This window comes from Vanacampus margaritifer, chromosome 9 (genome assembly GCF_051991255.1).
Source record: "Vanacampus margaritifer isolate UIUO_Vmar chromosome 9, RoL_Vmar_1.0, whole genome shotgun sequence".
NCBI lineage: Eukaryota > Metazoa > Chordata > Actinopteri > Syngnathiformes > Syngnathidae > Vanacampus > Vanacampus margaritifer.
Genome location: NC_135440.1, coordinates 17205823 through 17226294, shown reverse-complemented (window position 1 = coordinate 17226294; position 20472 = coordinate 17205823). Strand labels below are relative to the sequence as shown.

The following is a 20472-nucleotide window of genomic DNA, read 5'->3' as shown; positions in this document are numbered from 1 at the left end:
TCCCATATTTGCCACTTTATAATGTCGCAGAAATAAAGTTTTGTCTCGGAAATTTGTGAGCTAAAAAAACATCTATTTATAGATGGCCCTAATATGCATAGACATGCTAAGAAAAAAAGTGATCAATATAACATAGCTACCGAAAAAACATACAGCTGATTAATGTAACATGTGAAGCTCTATTTCTTCCAACCTGCACCTCTAATAAGTTCAGTTTTACATCCGCTTGGCTCAAGACCCGTGCAGAAACGAAATCTTATCCCGATGCTCCACTTTTACAGTTAGAGTTGCGAGCGTGCGTGTGCATGAGTGTGGATCGAGGTGTGTTATAAGGACAGATTGGATCTGACCCATTAACTTTATAGCCCCCTCATTGAGCACCAGTGCAGTCGGGGTCAGCCCGGAGATTTCACTGTAAAGCCCTAAAAAGCATCCCGGTGATATACTGCAAGTGGAGGGGGGGGGGGGGGGGGGGAAGCTGGTGGGAAGGGGTTGAATAGCTCCGCCTCCTTCCTGTCCACAGTGGGGAAAGCACAGATTGCAACAATGTTCTCAAACCTTGTCCAACGCCAACAAAGTCCAGGATATCATCTGCTGCCAAGCTGCCAGCTGGACTTTATTTTCTTCTGTAATCCATTTAAAGCACTCAACAAGAAAAGAGCTCCCCCCCCCCCCCCTCACAACTCTCTCCCTACGTCGACATTTTTAGAACAAATGAAGGGTGTAAATAAATAGAGGCTCTTTCATGCATCTACATTGAGCGAAAGATTTTTCTAAATCTAACCTCCCGAAGATGGCCCGAGGGGCGTTCATGTACACGCACATAAAGCAGATATGTCTGACACTTTTTTTTTTCTCAAAGCCAGCTTTATCTTTGTTTTTCCCCTGCGGCGCTGCATCAACCTGCTTGGTCACACCTACGACTCACTAATCCACTCGTAGTACAGTGCAACCAGCATGTAAGATTTGTGACGGCGCATTCATAAAAATAGTGGAAGAAGGAAACATCACTTTGAGGTAGAGTTGTGCAATATAACGACATTTAATGTGTAGATACGATGTACATAAAAAAAAAATCGTACGATACGAAGAACTATTATACAATGGTGTGTTTTTTGTTTTTTTAGTTTATTTATAATGTGTACATACAATATTCAATATGTGAATAATTTTCATTTTAGTTATTTTGTTTTCTTTTTTAAATTTATTTAGTTTTAATTAGTTTTCAGGGTGGTTCTGTTAATTTTTATTATATTTAGTTTTAATGTAGTTTCAGTATAAATTTTCATTTTTAAATCATTCACATGCCATTGACGGTTATAGACGTCAAATATTCATTTGAACTATTTCTAATAGTTTAACATTTTTTTCCACTTTTGTTAACGAGAGTATGAAAACCTATTTTTTTTGTACATTTAGAACAGATATAAAATTTGTGATTAATCGTGAGTTAACTTGTGAAGTCATGCAATTAATTACGATTAAATATTTTAATCGCCTAATTTTTAATAATCTTTTTTTTCTTTTTTTAAATCGCGTCATGAAATAAATGATTTTTTTAATTGTAATTAATCGAAAGACTTCAATGGTTAACTCGCGATTAATTAGAAATGTTATACCTGTTCTAAATGTACGATAAATTATGTTTCTAGGTTTTCATACGCTTGTTAACAAAAGTGGGAACAAATTTAAACTATTAGAAATAGTTAAAATGAATATTTGACGTCAATAGCCGTCAATGGTAGTGAATGGGTTAAAAAAAAAAGTATATTACTTGTGTGCAATATTTAATAAACAACCTAAAAGGGAAAAAACACACACACACACATTTTTTTTTACCTAGCATTGCATTTCGGCTGAATGAAAAAGCAGGCGAGTCGAGCCATTGGAGACAAAAGTCAAGCAAAATTGTCGCCAAGGAGCGATGTCATCAAAGTGCTTTTCTATTGGCCGCTGCTCGATGACATCACTTCTGTGTGACACACTTTCAAACGTCTTCATTCTGGTTAATATCGAAATAAATAAACTTAAAATCACATATAAAATCATCATCAAGACATTTTTGCTATAATTATAGCTAGCTTTAGTTAATTTTGCTAACATAAAATGTAGTTTCAGTTAGTTTTCGTTCTTTAAAAAGCATTTTCGTTTTTTTATTTTATTTCGTTAACGAAACGTGAAGACATTGTGAAGTCGCAATTCGTCCAAATGCAGCACCACTCGCTCACAGACATCTTTGGAAATAAGCAGCTAACAACAGATTTATTTAGTCGTTCAATTTCACACTTGATGCTTAGGCAAGCATTCCAGAGACCCAGCAAGCAATTAAATTGTCAATATTCCATTATGTGTCCCCTTGAAGTAGCACAAAAGTTCACGAAAGCTCAAGAGTTTGAACCTCTGCATTGGGTCAAACTCTGCATGGAGTTTTTCCATTTTTTTGTGGTATATGAATTAAAAATGAACATAGTCTGTTTTTGTTTTTACTAACCGGAGCAAATAGCAATTGATTGTTTCTATTTCTATATTCATTTATTGGATTTTGTTGCACATTGCATTTTTCCTGGTTGAAGGCCTGCAATTTTAGATTTATCTGTAACACCACAACACGCCCCCCCCCCCCCTTCTTGCTTTCTGACAGCAAATCACACTCTGCCGCACATTATTTCATTGTAGCCTATTAATATTTCAAACCTCTGCCTATCCTCTCTAATGAATAATTGCTACAATTTTCCATGTATTTGATAGCACATTTATCTTTTTTTTTTTTTTTTTTTTTTCTGGGAGATCTCAGTATTGATCATTTGAAATGTCATCATCATTGTTCTCCCCTTTTTTTTTTTTTTGTATGTGTGTTTGTGCGTGTGTGCGTGTGTGCGTGCGTGTGTGTGTGCGTGCGTGCGTGCTGATAGCACATTTATCTAGGGAGCATGTGCCCTGTTAGGCCTGTAATCATGGGGAGAACTTTTTTTTTTTTTTTTTTATCATTTTGCTCACATCAGCAAGGTCTAACTTCCGACCACTTCTAAACCAAATCACAGAGAAAATGGCGGCCAGTCATTTTGATGAGGTGTCAAGTGTGACTTTAATAGAGCTTTTGTTAGCATCTGTCCTTTTGCAGTCAAGCCAATCAGTGCAATGGCTTGTGGACACTATGATCATTTCATCATTTAAAATGATTACTGCTTCCTTTCACTTTCGGTTTTGATCATCAAAAAGCAGCCCACGCCATTTGAGGCTTGTTGGATTTGAGGATGGTGTTGTTGGAAAAGCGCTCACATACAGCAGTTAATCTTTGTTCTTTACTGATCTTTGAACTTAACTTCAGAGGGGAAACAAGACAATTTGAACCACATAAGTGAGGACACGGAAGGGGAAAAGCAAGCGCAAGGCTTCTTGAGTGATATTTCAACTTCAACAAGAACACAGCAACTTGTTCCTTTTCTCTGTTGTTTGCGCTCATTTGCTGATGCAACTTTTGAACTTTGTTGTTCTTACATGTTTGTTCATTTTCAGTGGTACATTGAGCAATATTGGATGGCACCAATTTATACCACCAGTAAGGCCGAGAATAAACTGACAAATTGAAAACGTATTCATGTTCTAATCTCTATTTGGATGGGCTGCTAAAATAATATTTTACACAAACTTTTCCAAAACAGCATGAAATCTTCACACTGACATCCAGTGTGTGAGTGAGTGAGTGGGTGGGTGGGTGAGTGTGTAAGAAAGTGAGTGAGTGAATAATTGGGTGAGTGAATGAGTGCATAATGAGTGCATGGATGAATGAGTGAGTGAATAATTGTGTGAGTGGAAACGTGAGTGTGTGAGTGATGAGTGAGGGAGGCTGTGAGTCATTGAATAAGTGAGTGAATAATACTGAACAATAAGTGCGTGTGAGTGAGTGAGTGAGTGAGTAAGTGAATAATGTGCGAGTTAGTGAGTGAATGAATATTAGTGTGAGTGGGTGAGTGAATAATTGAGTGAGTGAATGAGAGAACAATGAGTGAGTGAGTGAGTGAGTGAGTGAATAATTAAGTGAGTGAGTGAATAATTGAGTGAGTGAATGAGTGAATAATGAGTGATTGCATTCTTGAGTGAGTGAGGGAGGGAGTCTGAGTCATAAGTCAGTCTGAATAATAAGTGCGTGAGTGCAAGAGTGAGTGAGTGAATAATTGTGTGAGTTAGGGAGTGAGTGAGTGAGTGAATAATTGAGTGATTGAATGAGTGAATAATGAGTGACTGAGTGAATAAATAATAGAGTATGTAAATTAGTGAATAATGAGTGAGTGAGGGAATAGTTGGGTGAGTGAAAAAGTGAGAGTGTGAGTGATGAGTAAGTGAGTCAGTGAATAAGTGAGTGAATAAGTGAGTGAGTGACTGACTAAATGAGTGAGTGAGTAAATAGAAAAATGAGTGAGTAAGTCAATGAAGTGAGTCAATGAAGTGAATAATTGAGTGAATAATGAGTGAATGCATGTGTGCGTGCGAGTGTACGTTAGTGAGTGAGTGAGTGTTACTGTAACCACATACCTTGGGTTAGTATTGCCCCATTGTAGACATTTTAACACATTCTTAGCCCTGGAACTTTTAAACTATAATTTTTCTTTTGCGTTTTAATTCTCTTAATCACTTTCTTTTAAATATAATATTGTTGTCTTTTTTTATCATGATTTCATATGCTGTCACTTTATTTTCCCTCTGGCTGTTTCATTTATTTTTGTAATTCACACTTGCCTTTGTGCAAGAAATATGATATATAAATAAAACCGGCCTGCCTAATAGGCAGTTAATTGCAGTTAAGGTCTCAGGCTAATTACAGCTCAGGAAAGAACATCAGCAATAATTTTAATCCCCTACGCCCCACCGCTGTATTTGAGTCACACAGACACGCGCACACACACACACATGTACCCATACACACAATGTGGACCTTGCTAAAACAGCAGAGCAGAGGGAGTAATTACAGCGTTGGACAGGTCACAAGGTCAGCGTTTCACCTTAACTGTAGAACGCTGGAGCATTTCGGACCGTTTGGGAAATAAAAGGCCGTTTTCAGCTTTGAGAGCGAGAACATCATTTATGAGCGGCCAAACATAAAAGTACAGATTAACCTACAAATTGGTGGGCTTGCCTACAAAGTAGGAATTTGTCAAAGGCCAGTTGTGAAGATTTGCTTGCCCTAACAGAGTTGTTTCTTTTGCCCACATGTGTTTAAGTAGTCATGTTTGGGGGCGGGGGGTGCTCACTGGAAGGGACGGGGGGGGGGGGGGGGGGGGCAGGGGGGATGGGGAGCGGGGGTGTTGGGAACATTCCAGTTTGTGTCCATATTTGCAAACGTTCGGCATGTTCAGCTCCTCTGTAGGAGTTTCTGCTATTAGGCAATTTCGGAAAAAAACTGAGTGTGACTGGAAGCGTTCATGGGCAGGAAATGTTTCTATTTGTCTTTAAGTGATTTCACAAAACAAAACATATCAGAATGCGGGGAAGTGATGATGTTTTTCAGAGACGACATGTCGGTTTCCCAGAAGAAATTTGAAACCACAAACACCCACACATAAAGAAAAGTTTGCAGCGGAGTTATTATGGTTTGAGGACACACGTGCACCTCCCACCTTTTGCCACCGACTATCCCAGTTGGGAAAGACTTCACCCTAAGCCCATCCTGAAATGGGAGGGGGCAAAAGCAAATACAAAAACTCCACTAACAAAATGTGCAAGTCAACAAGAGTGATGTGCAAAACGAAGACATACACAGATCGGATTTGAGAAGCTCTTTTTTCAGGATCATTTTGTCTGTTTTGCTTTGAACCTCATCTCGGAGTTAGTCAGACTTTGGACACGCTGGGCCCATGTCAAAAGAGGTGAAGCCGGTGAGCGTGCCTATGCATCCTCTGGGAGGGGGAGCAGAGGTCACCTCCGAGCAGGAGCCCTTATGCGTTTTTGGGACGGGAGATTTGGGACGGTCCCTGGGCCAGCGCCTGCTGCAGACGGGCTACAAGGTCGTGTATGGCAGCCGCAGACCGCTCGGCTGCGGCCCGTTGCCTCATGGAGCTCAGGTAACGTACGTGGCGTGGCCGCCGTGAGCTGCATGTTGGAGTTCAAAAGCGGGTGGAAATCATGATTTTTCTTCCTGGGCCAGAAAAACAAACAGAGCTTCAAAAAAAGAAAAAAAAAGAAAGCTTATCAGCCAAGTTGAAGGTCACTGATTAAATCAATGTTTGTCTCTATGTCTGCTGTTTCAAGAGCATTTTGTTTTCATTCTTTTGGAAGTTGGTTGAATACGGAAGCGTATTGCATTCACTTGAAAAAAAAACTACTTTGTTTTTTTGAGTATTTTTATTTTTATTTTCTGTTTTACTGAATATTTATTTCTGTCAATAAAATATTACGAAAAACAGGCTGAAAAAAAATATTCAGGAAAACGGGAAAAAAATATTAAAAAAAAACAGATTTTTTTTTAAACTGAAAAAATATATATTTTAAAAAACTGAAAAAAAAATATTTAAAAAAACTGAAAAAACTAAAACAAAAACAGAGCTGGTGTTCTGTTTTTCTGAGTATTTTTTTTTATTTAAATTTTACCTCTGAACTCTAAGTGATTTTAATGACTAAGGGGAAAGACTGGATAAAAAACCCAGGGACATAACTAAAGTGTGCATTCAAACCAAATTAATTTTGGTTTTGATTTGTTTTTTAATAAAATAAAACCAGGGATGGCTGAGTACCGTATGGTATCAGGCCGCTAGCTGGCCTTATTACAACGAATTGGTAGCCAGTTCTGGTAATGCGGCTGTTTTAAGATCAGGGAGTAAAAATTAGAACTATGAAAAATCGAAAAAAAAATCCATGTAATTTTAAAGGGAAATCTATTCGTTAAATATACAATCAGATCAATGAGTTGCACCTTGTACTTAAAAAAAGTATTTTACAGTTACATTTGATAATGTCGTTCCTTTTTTTTTTTTAATTGGGGAATGAAACGGCACAGATTTAATAGAATGGCCCTTGTACATATTTTAAAGTTGTTGCCCATTGATTATCTTGACTGTGGCACATATCTAAATAAATATTTCCAAAAATATTCAGCTAAGCCTCCATGGATTTTTAGGGGAAATTGTATGAGTTGTTGAAACAACTGCTAATAAGTGGGTGTGTTACCATGCGTCTTACTTCTGTGTTGTGTATCCATCGTAGGTCATGAGCTACGCAGACGCAGCACAGTGGGCCAGTGTAATCTTCGTGTGCATACACAGAGAACATTATGGCTTCATGGAGAAGCTCACCTCACAGCTGAAGGGGAAGGTATTTATCTTGACTAATGTACAAACTGTTTAAAAAAAAAGAAAGAAAGAAAGAAAGAAAAAAAAAACCCATGAAGATCAGAAGCAACCTCTGCAGGATCTGTGGATCTAAAACTAATTAAACTAACTGACTAACTAAATAAATAAATAAATGAATAGAAGAGATGAATGTTTTTGTATTTTTTGTATTTTTAAATCAAATATTATTTAAATGAAATTTTTTTATTCAAAAAAGGTCAGTCCAAATTTTTAAGTCGTCAGAAAAAGAGAAATGAAAGGTAGTTGAAAAAGGTAAAACATTTCCTAAATGTGTCCAAAAAGGAAGAGGAAATGCAGAAAATTACACAAATTGTCAAAAATGTCCCAAAATTTATTTTTAAAAAGGCAGAAAAGAAAATGTTAAAAAAGTAACCATAAGATGTCCAGAAACATAAGAAGAAATAACAAAGATTATGATAACATTTCTTTGGAATTGCACCATAAAAAAAAGTCAGAAAATTTATTTTAAAATTATTTTTAAAAAGGCAGAAAAGAAAACATTCAAAAACTATATAATGTCCAAAAACAAAAGCACAAAACTGCCCCCGCAAAAAAGTCAGAAAATGTATTTAAGAAAAGGTTGGAAAGAAATTACCATATAATGTGCACACACACAAAAACAAAATTTTTAAAAAAGGAAAAAAGTCTGAAAATAAATTTTTAAAAAGGCAGAAAATAAAATGTTTAAAAAGTAACTATAAATGTAAAAAAAAAACGAAAGAAAAATGGAAAATTACGATATACATACACAAAAAAGTAAAAAAAAATTAATAGCAAAAAAGGCAGAAAAATATGTCTAAAAGTAGCCATAAAATGTACAAAACAGAAAGAAGAGAGGCAGAAAATTACCATAATATGCCACCCCCCACTAAAAAAAACCCCAATGAAAAGCAATAATTTGGTTATTTATTTGGCCTAAAATGGCTGTGTTGACAGAAAAGGTTGTTGACCCCTGCTCATAGGTTTTACCTCATCGTACTCTTCCTTGAACTCAATCTGACATCTATATGCTTATCTTCCTCCCCGCTTTTGGTCTTGAAGGTGCTGGTGGATGTCAGCAACAACCCTGAGCTGAATCTCTACCCGGAGGCCAACGCTGCATATCTGCAGAGGTGAGAGTCGCCAAAGCATGCATCTTTAATGTGCCCCATGTTTTTCAATGGCCAACAATGTTTTGCTGTGCAGGCTACTTCCTGGATCTCGGGTGGTGAAAGCCTTTAACACCTTGTCCGCTTGGTCTCTTCAGAGCGGGCCCTCCGATGCTTGTAGACAGGTAAAAATTGGTGGAAGTTTCCAAAGAAGTGATATAAGATCATCAAAAGTTGCAACAAATCAATTGTCTTTATCATTTTAAAAGTGTTAACCGTATTGATTGATTTAGTCATTGCACCGGCGTCGCAGGACTACAAGCCTTTGGCAAGGGTCTGATGTGTTCCCACAGTGGGGTGCTGACCAACAAGTTAAAAATAATGGAAAGAATCTCCATCCAAATTATATTATTAACTCATTTTGAAGCTCGGATCAAACCAATTGCGAGCCACGGCAGCCAAATTTGACGAGTCGGCCCCGTGTTTTTTGTGCGTGAGCCACGTCTGATGTATCCTTGAATCAATTAACTCAAAGTCACTCTTGGATCTGAGTGTCCCATCACACGTTTCGCTTTATGGCTCTGTACTGCTAAACTGCAGCATATGTGTTTTTTTTTTATTTTTTTTATTTTGGTTTTGGTTTTTTCGTTTGAACACTCCCAGAGGACCGCAAAGCACATATGTGTGCGCGTGTGTGTGTGTTTGTCGGTGTATTTGGAGCATCGTTGGCTTTGATTGTTGTTCATTTACTAGCTTTACTAGTAACAAAAAATATGATTTTATCCTTGAAGATGACTCGATTATTTCTGTTATGTGCACAAAACAAATAAGGATACAGAGTCATAATTAAGCACTATAAAGTATTATTATACAATGATCACAATATTATTCACACACTAGGAACCGTCCTGAGTACAAGATCAAACAAAGATGATAAAACCCAAGTTTTGATTGATACTGTCAGAGACGAATTTATTTGACAAGATTTGATTTTTTATAGATTTTTTTATGCACGGCATCACGCTGAGAGCGATTTCCAACAATTTGCTAGTCTTAAACTACTTGCAACTAAGTAACTAATGAGTAACACAGTGCCTCTGTGCCTCGCCGCAAATTATAATTAGAAAATAACACGCTCTATTGTTAATGTAATAGCACATCGAGAGTGAAGGTGGATTTTATTATCATCTTGGCTGGATTGTTATTGATATGTATTGGATTTCGTTTTTTTTTTAAATTTGATTTAAGATTTTTAATAAGATTTAAGAATTGAAGTGCTCGGTTTTATTATTATTATTATTATTATTATTATTATTATTATTATTATTATTATTATTATTTAAACATGATTTGCTAGAGAAAAAAACAAGGTTAGATCCAGAATCATTTGGGGGGTCATCTACAAAAATTTACATACATGCATCTGTGATTAAAGATCATCAACCAGTAATGTTATTCAAAATGAATTAATGAATTACCTGTTGATTAGAGGATAGCCAGTGTTTGCTTGCCTTGAATAGACGACATCTGGGTGGACATTTTTGAAAATCACCTTAAATTTCAACATGAATCCCATCATATTTGATGTCATTTTGTAAAATAAAATAAAATAATAATAAATAATAATAATAATAAATACAATTTTATTGTCATAGGATTACATTTTTTTCTCTTTCTCTGTTCATGTTTTTAGTGCAAGCCTTACTACTTTGATTAATCCGAGTGATTATCTTTACCATTGTCAAATGATTGTGATATGTATTGTAAGTTGACCCCATTCAAACATATATTACACATTGCAGGTGTACGTGTGCGGCAACAGCACGGAGGCAAAGCAAACCGTAGGAGACGTGGCAACAAAGATGGGCCTGACAGTATTGGACCGGGGGTCTCTGTCAGCAGCCCAAGAGCTGGAGGACTTCCCCCTGCAGCTTTTCCCCGAGTGGAGGCTGCCTCTCCAAATTGCCGTGGGCCTCACCGCCTTCTTCTTCTTCTACTTGCTCACGAGAGACGTCATCTATGCTTATGTGGATCAGGGCAAAGACATCTCCTTCAGAATCATGGTGTCCCTGGCCAACAAGGTCCGTGTTTTTAATGTCACTTTCAAATGTCAAATTATAGAACTGACGTGGTTATGTGCATTTGTGTGTCTTTTAGGTGTTTCCTATTGTTTCACTCATCATGTTATCCTTATGTTACCTGCCTGGTGTTCTAGCGGCATTCCTTCAGCTATACAGGGGTACCAAGTACAGGTAAGGCGCAGGGATAAGATGGATGTCCTGTTGACTTTTATATGTATTGTTATTTCAAAACTGGACCATACAGGTGCATGTATGTGGCTCTTTCAGGCGCTTCCCTGATTGGCTGGATCGCTGGATGCTGTGCAGGAAGCAGCTGGGACTGCTGGCGCTCGCATTTGCTTTTCTACACGTGCTTTACACGCTACTCATCCCAATAAGGTGACGTATGGTCAATGTAGTTCTCATTGTCACTATGCAATTTTTTTTTGGGGGGGGTGGGCTAGTGTTCCTATCAATATAATATATATATATATATATATATATATATATATATATATATATATATATATATATATATATATATATATTAGGGGTGTGAATTGCCTAGTACCTGACGATTCGATTCGTATCACGATTCATAGGTCACGATTTAATTCGATACCAATTAATCCCGATACAAATCGATAAATTGATTATTGCGATTTTTTTTTTTAAAAACTCAAATTTAGAAAATACTAATCAGTAAACTTGTACATGCACACTGTAAGATTTGTATAAAAATATATTTATTTATCTGAAAATTCAGGTTGCAGTCTGTTTCATGGCAACAGCACTGAAATCAAATATTAAGGCTTAATGTTCCATCGATATAACATTCTGCCATGCTTAATGTGTAAATCCTAACCCTAAGTAAGACGTTTTGTTGAATATTCCCATAAAAAAATTGATGTTTAAAAATCATTTCAGCCGCATATTGAATCGATTCGAGAATTGCACGCTGTAATATCGCGATATATTGCCGAATCGATTTTTTCTAACACCCCTAATATATATATATATATATATATATATATATATATATATATATATATGGTGGTATCGAAAATCACCACTCCAAAATATCACTTGTTAGTGAGAATAATGAAAAATGTGTTCTCTTTAAATCTTAACAGATACTATGTGAGATTCAAAGGTTGGGAATACGTTATCAAACAGGTAAGATTTGTTTTTGTGAGAAGCATAGCCAGATATTTTTGCTACCATGTACAAAGAAAGCTCTGCCTTGTATTTGTTCTTGTTCAGATCAAGGAGAACCAAACGACAACGTTTGACACCACCGTAGCCTGGCGAACTGACTCCTACTACTCTGTGGGCATTCTGGGATTCGGCCTGTACGTCCTGCTGGGAATCACATCATTGCCTTCAGTTAGCAACGCTCTCAGCTGGAGAGAATTCAGCTATGTACAGGTAGCCACTTAGCGTGTGTATGTGTGTTGACTCTAAATACAAGGGTTCAGTGTGTCGTGTTTACCTTCAACATTGGCAGTCATAATTGGAGGAATATGTGTGTGGATTTTTCCCCACCCAAGCTCAAGCTGCTACTTTTCTCAACAGCTCCCCATCAGACTTCTCATTATGCAACTGTCTGTGCCTGCGTATGTGTGCGTGTTTGTGTGTGTAACACATAATAACATATTGTGCGGCCGCGAGTACGACATCAGTTCAGTTGGAAGCTTTCCTCATGAACCAAACAGGTTGCAAAGGCTAGCTTGTGTCACTTCATGATTTTAACTCATTCACTGCCATAAATTCATTAAAAAAAAAAATAAAATAAAAAAGATTATAAAAAATTAGGGGCGACAGGCAATTAAAATTTTTACTTAATTAATAATCGGAATTAATCATATGGCTTTGCTACGTTTTTAGACGTCAATGGCACCGATTCCTTGAAATAAGGCTGGGTATTGGCACAATATCAATACCTGGTACTGTTTATAAAAAAAAAAATATATATATATATATATATTATTATTATTATTATTATTATTATTATTTCTGTTCTTTATTGTTTCTTTAACCAGTTTTGTTGAGTCTGGTTTTATTTATTAATTTATTAGTTTTTTTTATTTGTTTTTATTCATTTTATCACTCCTGTTTTCCTTTTCTATATTTTTCGAAACAATTATCAACATGAATAACATCATTCAAATTGAGACGATTAATCATAAATTGCTTTTATGTTTTATGCTACTTTATATTAGTCATCGCAGCTATACATTATTTTTCTTTTACCCAACGTCTCTGGCTGCCTCACTGATGACGTTTTTCTGAGATTTATGTCATTTTTCCTTTTGATTCCAGCTGTCATCTCAAAAATCGTGTGGGTGTTTGTCTGTTTATTGTATTATTGTGTGAAGCACTTTGTTCCCGCAATTTTTGATATGAAAAGGCCTACATAGAGAAAAGAAGGATTGTTTGATTGACAGTCGGGCATTTCAAGCAGCCACTTACCTTATGAAACGATAAAGTGCCACAGAGACAGAGCTCCACTCAAATTTGCACTCACTTATTAAAAAGAAAGTGAACCAGGCAAAAGGCTTCATCCCTTTTCTGAAACCAATAGATTTGGCAGTCACTGAGAATGAAATACAAGCTACTAGTACATTGTTGGGTATTTCAGACAAATTGGTATGATGCTACATGAGCCAGCTTGGATTGAGACTTGTGCGAGCCACAACTTGCCTGATGATTCACCAAACGCAACCATGCTGAAAACAATTAAAAAGGCGCAGTTGGTATTCACTTTCAGTTTGCCTGCTGGTTTACAGTGTGGTTTAAAAAAAAAAAAAAAAACTCCTTAAACTGTCACACTGACATCGGGCTGAGTGGAAAATTAGAGAAACTACTGGACTTGCAAGAAATGCGGTTACTTGCTGGACATACTAATGACTATTAGAGTTGCTATATCAGCTAGCTAAGAATTAGACTTTTTTTTTTTTTGAGGGGGAGCACAAACATTCCAATGTTCTTATAGACAGCTTTATACCTTTAGGAATGGCAATAAATCCCCCTGAGTGTCAGAAATTTAGTATTAAAAATGTCTAGATTTGATTAGCATTCCAAAACAACTCTTTAAAGGCACCCCCCCCCCCACTGTAATGTAAAATATAATCCGCCTCACTAACTAATCATTCATAAATGTAAGTGGGTCATGTGAAGCTCATCTTCACATTCCGCACCCCTTTCTCGTTACTCCAGCACAAATTAGAGCCGTAGTTTAAATGTTAATGTTATTCGTCAAATGTAATTGAGAGGCAATTCCTTATCTTTGGTCACTGGCTTGGCTCTACAAGCACATCGTGTGTGTGTGTGTGTGTGTGTGTGTGTGTGTGTGTGTGGTCTTGTTTTTGTCACATAGTGGGGCCAACAATCCCAGATTTTACAGTTGTGGGGCCCACCCGTCCACATGGGGCCATTTTGCTGGGCCCCACAAGTTTAGACCTCTTTTTGAAGGTCAAGACTTGGTTTTTAGAGTTTAGGTTTGAATTTGGGTTATGGTTGAGGTTAGGGTAAGGAATAAGGGTAGGCAATCATTTTTGATGGCTAGGAAATGCATTATGTCAATGAGATGGCCCCACAAAGATAGTAAGACAAACCTGTGTGTGTGAGTTTGTATGGTCTTGTTTTTGTTACATAGTGGGGACAACAAGCCCAGATTTCACAGTTGTGGGGCCCACCCGTCCACGTGGGGCCATTTTTTTGGGCCCCACAAGTTTAGACCTCTTTTTGAAGGTCAAGACTTGGTTTTTAGAGTTTAGGTTTGAATTGGGTTATGGTTGAGGTTAGGGTAAGGAATAAGGGTAGGCAATCATTTTTGATGGCTAGGAAATGCATTATGTCAATGAGATGGCCCCACAAAGATAGTAAGACAAACCTGTGTGTGTGAGTTTGTATGGTCTTGTTTTTGTTACATAGTGGGGACAACAAGCCCAGATTTCACAGTTGTGGGGCCCACCCGTCCACGTGGGGCCATTTTTTTGGGCCCCACAAGTTTAGACCTCTTTTTGAAGGTCAAGACTTGGTTTTTAGAGTTTAGGTTTGAATTGGGTTATGGTTGAGGTTAGGGTAAGGAATAAGGATAGGCAATCATTTTTGATGGCTAGGAAATGCATTATGTCAATGAGATGGCCCCACAAAGATAGTAAGACAAACCTGTGTCTGCGTGTGTGTTTGTGTGGTCTTGTTTTTGTTACATAGTGGGGCCAACAATCCCAGATTTTACAGTTGTGGGGCCCACCCGTCCACGTGGGGCCATTTTGCTGGGCCCCACAAGTTTAGACAATCGTTTTGAAGGTCAAGACTTGGTTTTTAGAGTTTAGGTTTGAATTGGGTTATGGTTGAGGTTAGGGTAAGGAATAAGGGTAGGCAATCATTTTTGATGGCTAGGAAATGCATTATGTCAATGAGATGGCCCCACAAAGATAGTAAAACAAACATGTGTGTGCATGTGAGTAGGTATCTACTGTTATGCTTCGTGACACTGGAGCTCACTGATCTCATGAATCCGTTTCTATGTGTGCGATGACTGACTTTCATGTTTTCCAGTCAAAGCTGGGTCACGTGACGTTGTTCCTGTGCACCCTTCACACGTTCCTGTTTGGCTGGGACAAGTTTCTGCGGCCCTCTACGTACAAGTGGTACACACCTCCAGGCTACATGCTGAGTCTGGTGGTCCCCTCCGTGGTGCTAGCGCTAAAGTTGTTGCTCCTCCTGCCTTGCGTGGACCGGAGCGTCACTCGAATTCGGCGGGGCTGGGAGAGGACTGAACCTGACGAGGAGAAAACACTATTAACATAAGAACGGTGTGCCAGAAAACATACACAGGATTGTTTGAATTACCGAGCATAAGTGTGACTACGTTTACATGCAGTCAGTATTCGGGTTAAGGTCAAATTTCTGAAATATTCGGCGTAAAGACCTTGCTAGTCGATGAGCTAGCTTATCCAAACAGCTAAACATTCATAAACAAACTCCACAGAGTCCAGTTTTGAAGTGAATGTGTCTATCTATATTGTGAAACTACAAGAAACATACAATATAATCAATATACAGTATGCACAGTACTACATCCACGTGAATTATCACAACACACAGACAAAATTGCCTATGCTAGCAATTAGCGATGACGATTAGCGGTTAGCATTTGAAGACATTTAATATTTTCAATTTGATGTTTTACTGTTTTTGAGTTTACTTACTTATAGGCATATCAATGTGATATAATCATGAGTGTTTAAAATAATACAGTGGAGTAATGATTTTGTGAACTTTATTTTATCCTCTCACCCTCAAAGCTATTGAAGATAGGAATGTGCATGATGTTATTTAGAGCCTTTTGGCATTGGAGTCTAAAAGTCTGGGGTTAGATCCTAATTGCATTTCTCCCCCAGTCAAGAAGGGGAACTGAATGTAAATGTCTGTTTACTAATAAGATTACACCTTTGTTCAACCTGGAATCAATATGTCTGTATGTAAACGTCTGCTTGCTAATAACATCACACATTTGGTAACTAGGAGTTGACATGTCTGCCCTTTGTTCAATCAAGAGCTGGGAGGAGGAGCCTTTTATCTTTTTTGTATAAATGAGTCGATGTTTTGTAAATTGTCACACTCTTGGGGTCATCACGTTGCATTCAGATGTGGTGTCCTAACGGTGTCTTTGGAAGCTTTTAAATAAATCCTTGCAAGGAACCTTGTTCATCAGATCTCGGATACAATGATTTTGAACACGCAAAGATTACACTTAATATAGTAATCAAATATTCCTTCACATTACACATATATGTCTTACGAATTACTCGCAGATGATGCTTGAACAAGAAAGAAGCACAAGTGAATGTTAGAGTGGAGTTGTCTGTTTATGTCAGTGAGATCGACGCTTCCTCTGACTTCTACTACTATTTTTTACACACACACACAAATAACAATGGCCACTAGGTGGTGCACCAACGCAACCTACAAACTCAAAATGGTGAACATAACACTTGGACAGAACAGAAGCCAAAGTTTCGTTCAAAGGAGGTACCCTGATCGCAGAGGGGTGCCTCAAGGATTATTATTATTTTTTTTTTTTTACGCGTGTTTACATGGCCTTTAAAAACCTGAATATTGCCAATATTCATTCTTTGAGTTTGATAGGGTTATTCACTACATGTAAACGAAGTCAGTGAAAACATATTGAAGCCCTGGTAAGTTTGTATTCGGGGCAAGTGGGGCAGTGCCTCACCCAGTTCCTACAAACGGCGACTTTTTTCTTTTTTTCTCACGAAGTAATGTGACATTAGCGTGTACAGTATAAATACAAGATTTAATTTTGAAGTGCTGTTTTTGGAGTTACTTATTCCACAGTCCAACTTATTTAGCGATATTTAGTTAGCAAAATATACACAACTGATCATCTCTTTTTAGAGGACCAACTTCTGTTTGTTTTTTTATGCTTCTGTTTTCATATATCTTGCAATCATGGTGATCTACTTGTTTATATTCAGGTCTATGTATTTTTGCTCTCAGATTTGACTTGGCCCTTTGTTCTTGTGGCGTTCCCATGCGTACTGAACCACCAACCAGTGACTTCCAATTAAAATATATGGTAGTGATAGAATCGCATCGACGTGTCTTTCTTATTACGGCATCCCGTCCGTGAACTCGCAAAAACTCCCCGAAGAGTCGTGCGTGCGTCTGATCCGTCTCCAGAGTTCATCTGAAGTCTTTCTCTGGGAAACATTTGCTCAAAATTGCCGACTAGCTTCCTTTTTACAGAATCTCAGCCTATCACGGCGAGACGAGCGTGTCAAGAGCGCCATCAGAGGAGGACCCCGGGAAATGTGATATTACTTGAGAGAGTGTAGACCGAGTTGGTTCTTGGGAAGCAAAGAAACCGAAGCAAAGAGATCAAACTTCAATATATATGCACAGCAGGCGTATGCATTTAGCTCTTACATGCATGAATGCATTCATAGTAGAAGTTAGACATATACATGCAGTACACCTGTGGGAAAGGAAACGGAGTAGTGGACAATACCAAAATATCAAACTGGAGCAAAGAAGGGAAATATTGATGATCCCAGGAACACAATTAAAAAAAATTCTATTGGAGGACATTGAGATTGTATCTATTAGTTTGTGTCTGTGGAGGAGCAGAGGATGTTTATTTCTTATCTTCTTTTTTAAAAAATCATTTAAAGCTTTATTTACTAATTACTAGATTGGAATTTACTTTCATGTATACTCGTTAGCAAGCTATCGGCTGATAGCAATATGTTAAACTGGGTGCCATGTGTGTTTTCACATGACTTCAATAGTCACGATTAATCGCAAATTCTATATCTGCTCTAAATGTACAATAAAACGTACAATAATTTTCCCCTAAGTTTTCATACTCTTGTTAACATAAAAGTGGAACGATGTTAAACCAATAGAAATATGGGTGCATCTTTTAGTCATTGATAAAGTAATTTCATAATAATTCATAAAATTTAGTTAAAATTAAAAATATCTACTTTATTGTAAAAAAACAAGTGTTTTTATACTCTTGTTAACATAAAAGTGGAAAAAATGTTAAACTAATAGAAATATGGCTACACCTTTTAGTCATTGATACAGTCATTTCATAATAATTAATACAATTTAGTTCAAATTAAAAAGGATGTACTGCACTGTAAAAAAAACGAGTGTGATATTGATTTGTGTTGAAGTTATTTTTCTGCCACTAGATGGCATAATTACATTTGTAAAACATTGGTGACAGTTCAGTGCATTTGTCTTCATAAATTAAGAGCTAACTTGTGAAATTCTGCACATTTTTAAAAATTGTAAAATACAACTTGACCCCAGTCTCAACAATCATATGCATTATTATTATATTTATTACTGCTAAATTTCGACGTGGACGTGTCTGCTGCATTGCAACTGGAATTCCCCTAGTACAGATTTTCCAAGTAAGGGACGGTCATAAATGGCGCGTAAAAAAAATTTGTGGCGTTAAAGGAGCTTTTAATTGACTCAAAATTAACACACACATTTTGACACACCCCTAGTTTATGAAAAAAGTGGAAAAAATATATATGTCACGTATGTAAAATCTAAAAAATTACAGATGACAATTCTTCAGCACACACAAAGCAATTAAGCACATCACATAAAAAAACTGCAACCCTGTACAGGTTTTGTGGTTTCCACACCCAAATATTGTATTATTAGTTTTTAAAAAAATTTTTTTTTTACTGAACCATAAAAACAGGGCGTGATTGTCAAGGAAGAAGCAGATCTCCACAAAGAGATGAAACGTGCTATATCGAATAAAGGCTGAGATGCTCTTGGCAAGTCCTCAGCAAAACTATTTCCTCATTCTGTGTGTTTATACATTTTAATTACTGGTTGCTTTTTGTTGTCTCCAGATATTTTTGTTTGACGGAGATCACTGTGGCAAACAAAGCATGCAATTGACTCGCGCTGCATGGCGGCCCATTGGCAAGACAAGCCAAAAGTAAAAAACAACTGTCTTGGACTAAATGTGAATTTTTGCAGCTGCCTTGAGGCAAATATACCATCAGCAGCAGCTTTCTCCTTTAATGTAATCTAATAAATACACTCAAGCCTCTTGTGATTTAAAAAGTAGACATTAGTACATTTTTAAGAATGACATAAGGTTGGGAATAAAAAACCTCAAGGTTGTTGTGGCTTCTGTCTTTTATTAAACTGTTGTACATTTCACAGTTGAGTCCTAGGTGAATTCTTCATTACGGTACATGATGTGCATCTTTACCCACAATGCAGCAGTTTATTTACTTTTCCTAGCAGGCCATAGATAATCGTGTTACGCGTATCAGAGTTGTCTAGGTGTGTGAAATTTCAACACCAGTGGAAATTACAATATGTAAGCCAGCTTGTTTCACAGTTTCTCGGCGCATTATTAGATTCATCGCTTCCCAGGGCAATATTTGAATCTTGCTTAAATCTCAGCACACACACACACACACAAAGATGTTATCCAAAAGAGCCTAAAATCAACATCAATTCTTTGGCAAAGTGAGGATAATACAAGAATGGAGGAGGGTGCATGAGAGATTACAGATTGTGTGAGCAGATAATGTTATTAGATGGTGGATAACAAAGTTTTTTTTTTGCATAAATGCTCTGCCCGGGGGCGAACGAGAATGTGATCATGACAGCTGCTGCGTTCTCCTCACTAGCCACCTCTGCTTCTTTGTTATCTGATTAACTTCCATTTCTTGTCACTCCTCACCTGCCCACCAGCTGTCACTGCTGAGCACGCCACACTCACCAAATGTTTGATCAAATCACATCTGCTCTTGTCAGCACTTCTTTTTTTTTTTTAACCCGGACACATAATAATGCTGAATGTTTTTTTTTTTGCTATGTCATGGAATGGACCGTCAAATGATGAGTTTGATGCCATTATGTGAATTAAGCTTTTGTGATGTGAAGTTGTATTTAGCTGTTATGCCACACACAAATATCAACAGACGTGAAATCGGCCATTTTAAACATTTTTAAATCAATTTCACAATGAGGTCTTAGAAACCTAGTTTGTTTCTTTACTTTAATTCTAAGTACTTTTAAAGTCGACTGAAAATGACATCACAAGGCCAATCGCAGCTCACCTGTTTCTGGGTTTGGTCATGTGACTTTTGCAAACTGAGGTGATTGGTCAGGACCTGAGTCCTGAGCACCCCGTGATGTCATGTCTTTCTTCCTATTCTTGTTTTTCTTTTTTAGTTCAATTAATATTTTAAACTTCTTTATGTTTATATGTTCAATAAAACCATAAACCAAAAAAACAAAAAAATGAGTGATATAAATAAACTTGCCTTCTCTTGCCTTAAGCACGGGTGTTCAATATTTATATTATATAATATAATAATTCAATATAACCAATATGATATACCCATATAAATTATAATCATTTAAATAATAAAATATAAAAATATGAATAAAATA

General features: G+C 37.1%; 1 protein-coding gene across 1 annotated transcript; it reads left to right on the top strand.

Moving 5' to 3' along the window:
• Positions 1-5716: 5716 nt before the first annotated feature.
• On the top strand, positions 5717-16217 carry LOC144057448 (metalloreductase STEAP4-like). Its single transcript, XM_077575018.1, has 10 exons — positions 5717-6059; positions 7198-7305; positions 8385-8455; positions 8529-8616; positions 10234-10512; positions 10589-10683; positions 10780-10890; positions 11625-11667; positions 11755-11919; positions 15058-16217. Exons 1-10 carry the CDS (start codon positions 5853-5855, stop codon positions 15307-15309), a joined length of 1419 nt encoding a protein of 472 aa, XP_077431144.1. The 5' UTR covers positions 5717-5852; the 3' UTR covers positions 15310-16217.
• The last annotated feature ends 4255 nt before the right edge of the window (positions 16218-20472 follow it).

Bases quoted from the DNA above. Each gene is read 5' to 3' on its own strand.
- LOC144057448 (XM_077575018.1), top strand. From the start codon at position 5,853: ATGTCAAAAGAGGTGAAGCCGGTGAGCGTGCCTATGCATCCTCTGGGA. The intron at 7,306-8,384 runs GTATTTATCTTG...TTGGTCTTGAAG, and splicing joins CCTCACAGCTGAAGGGGAAG to GTGCTGGTGGATGTCAGCAA. The intron at 10,891-11,624 runs GTGACGTATGGT...AAATCTTAACAG, and splicing joins ACGCTACTCATCCCAATAAG to ATACTATGTGAGATTCAAAG.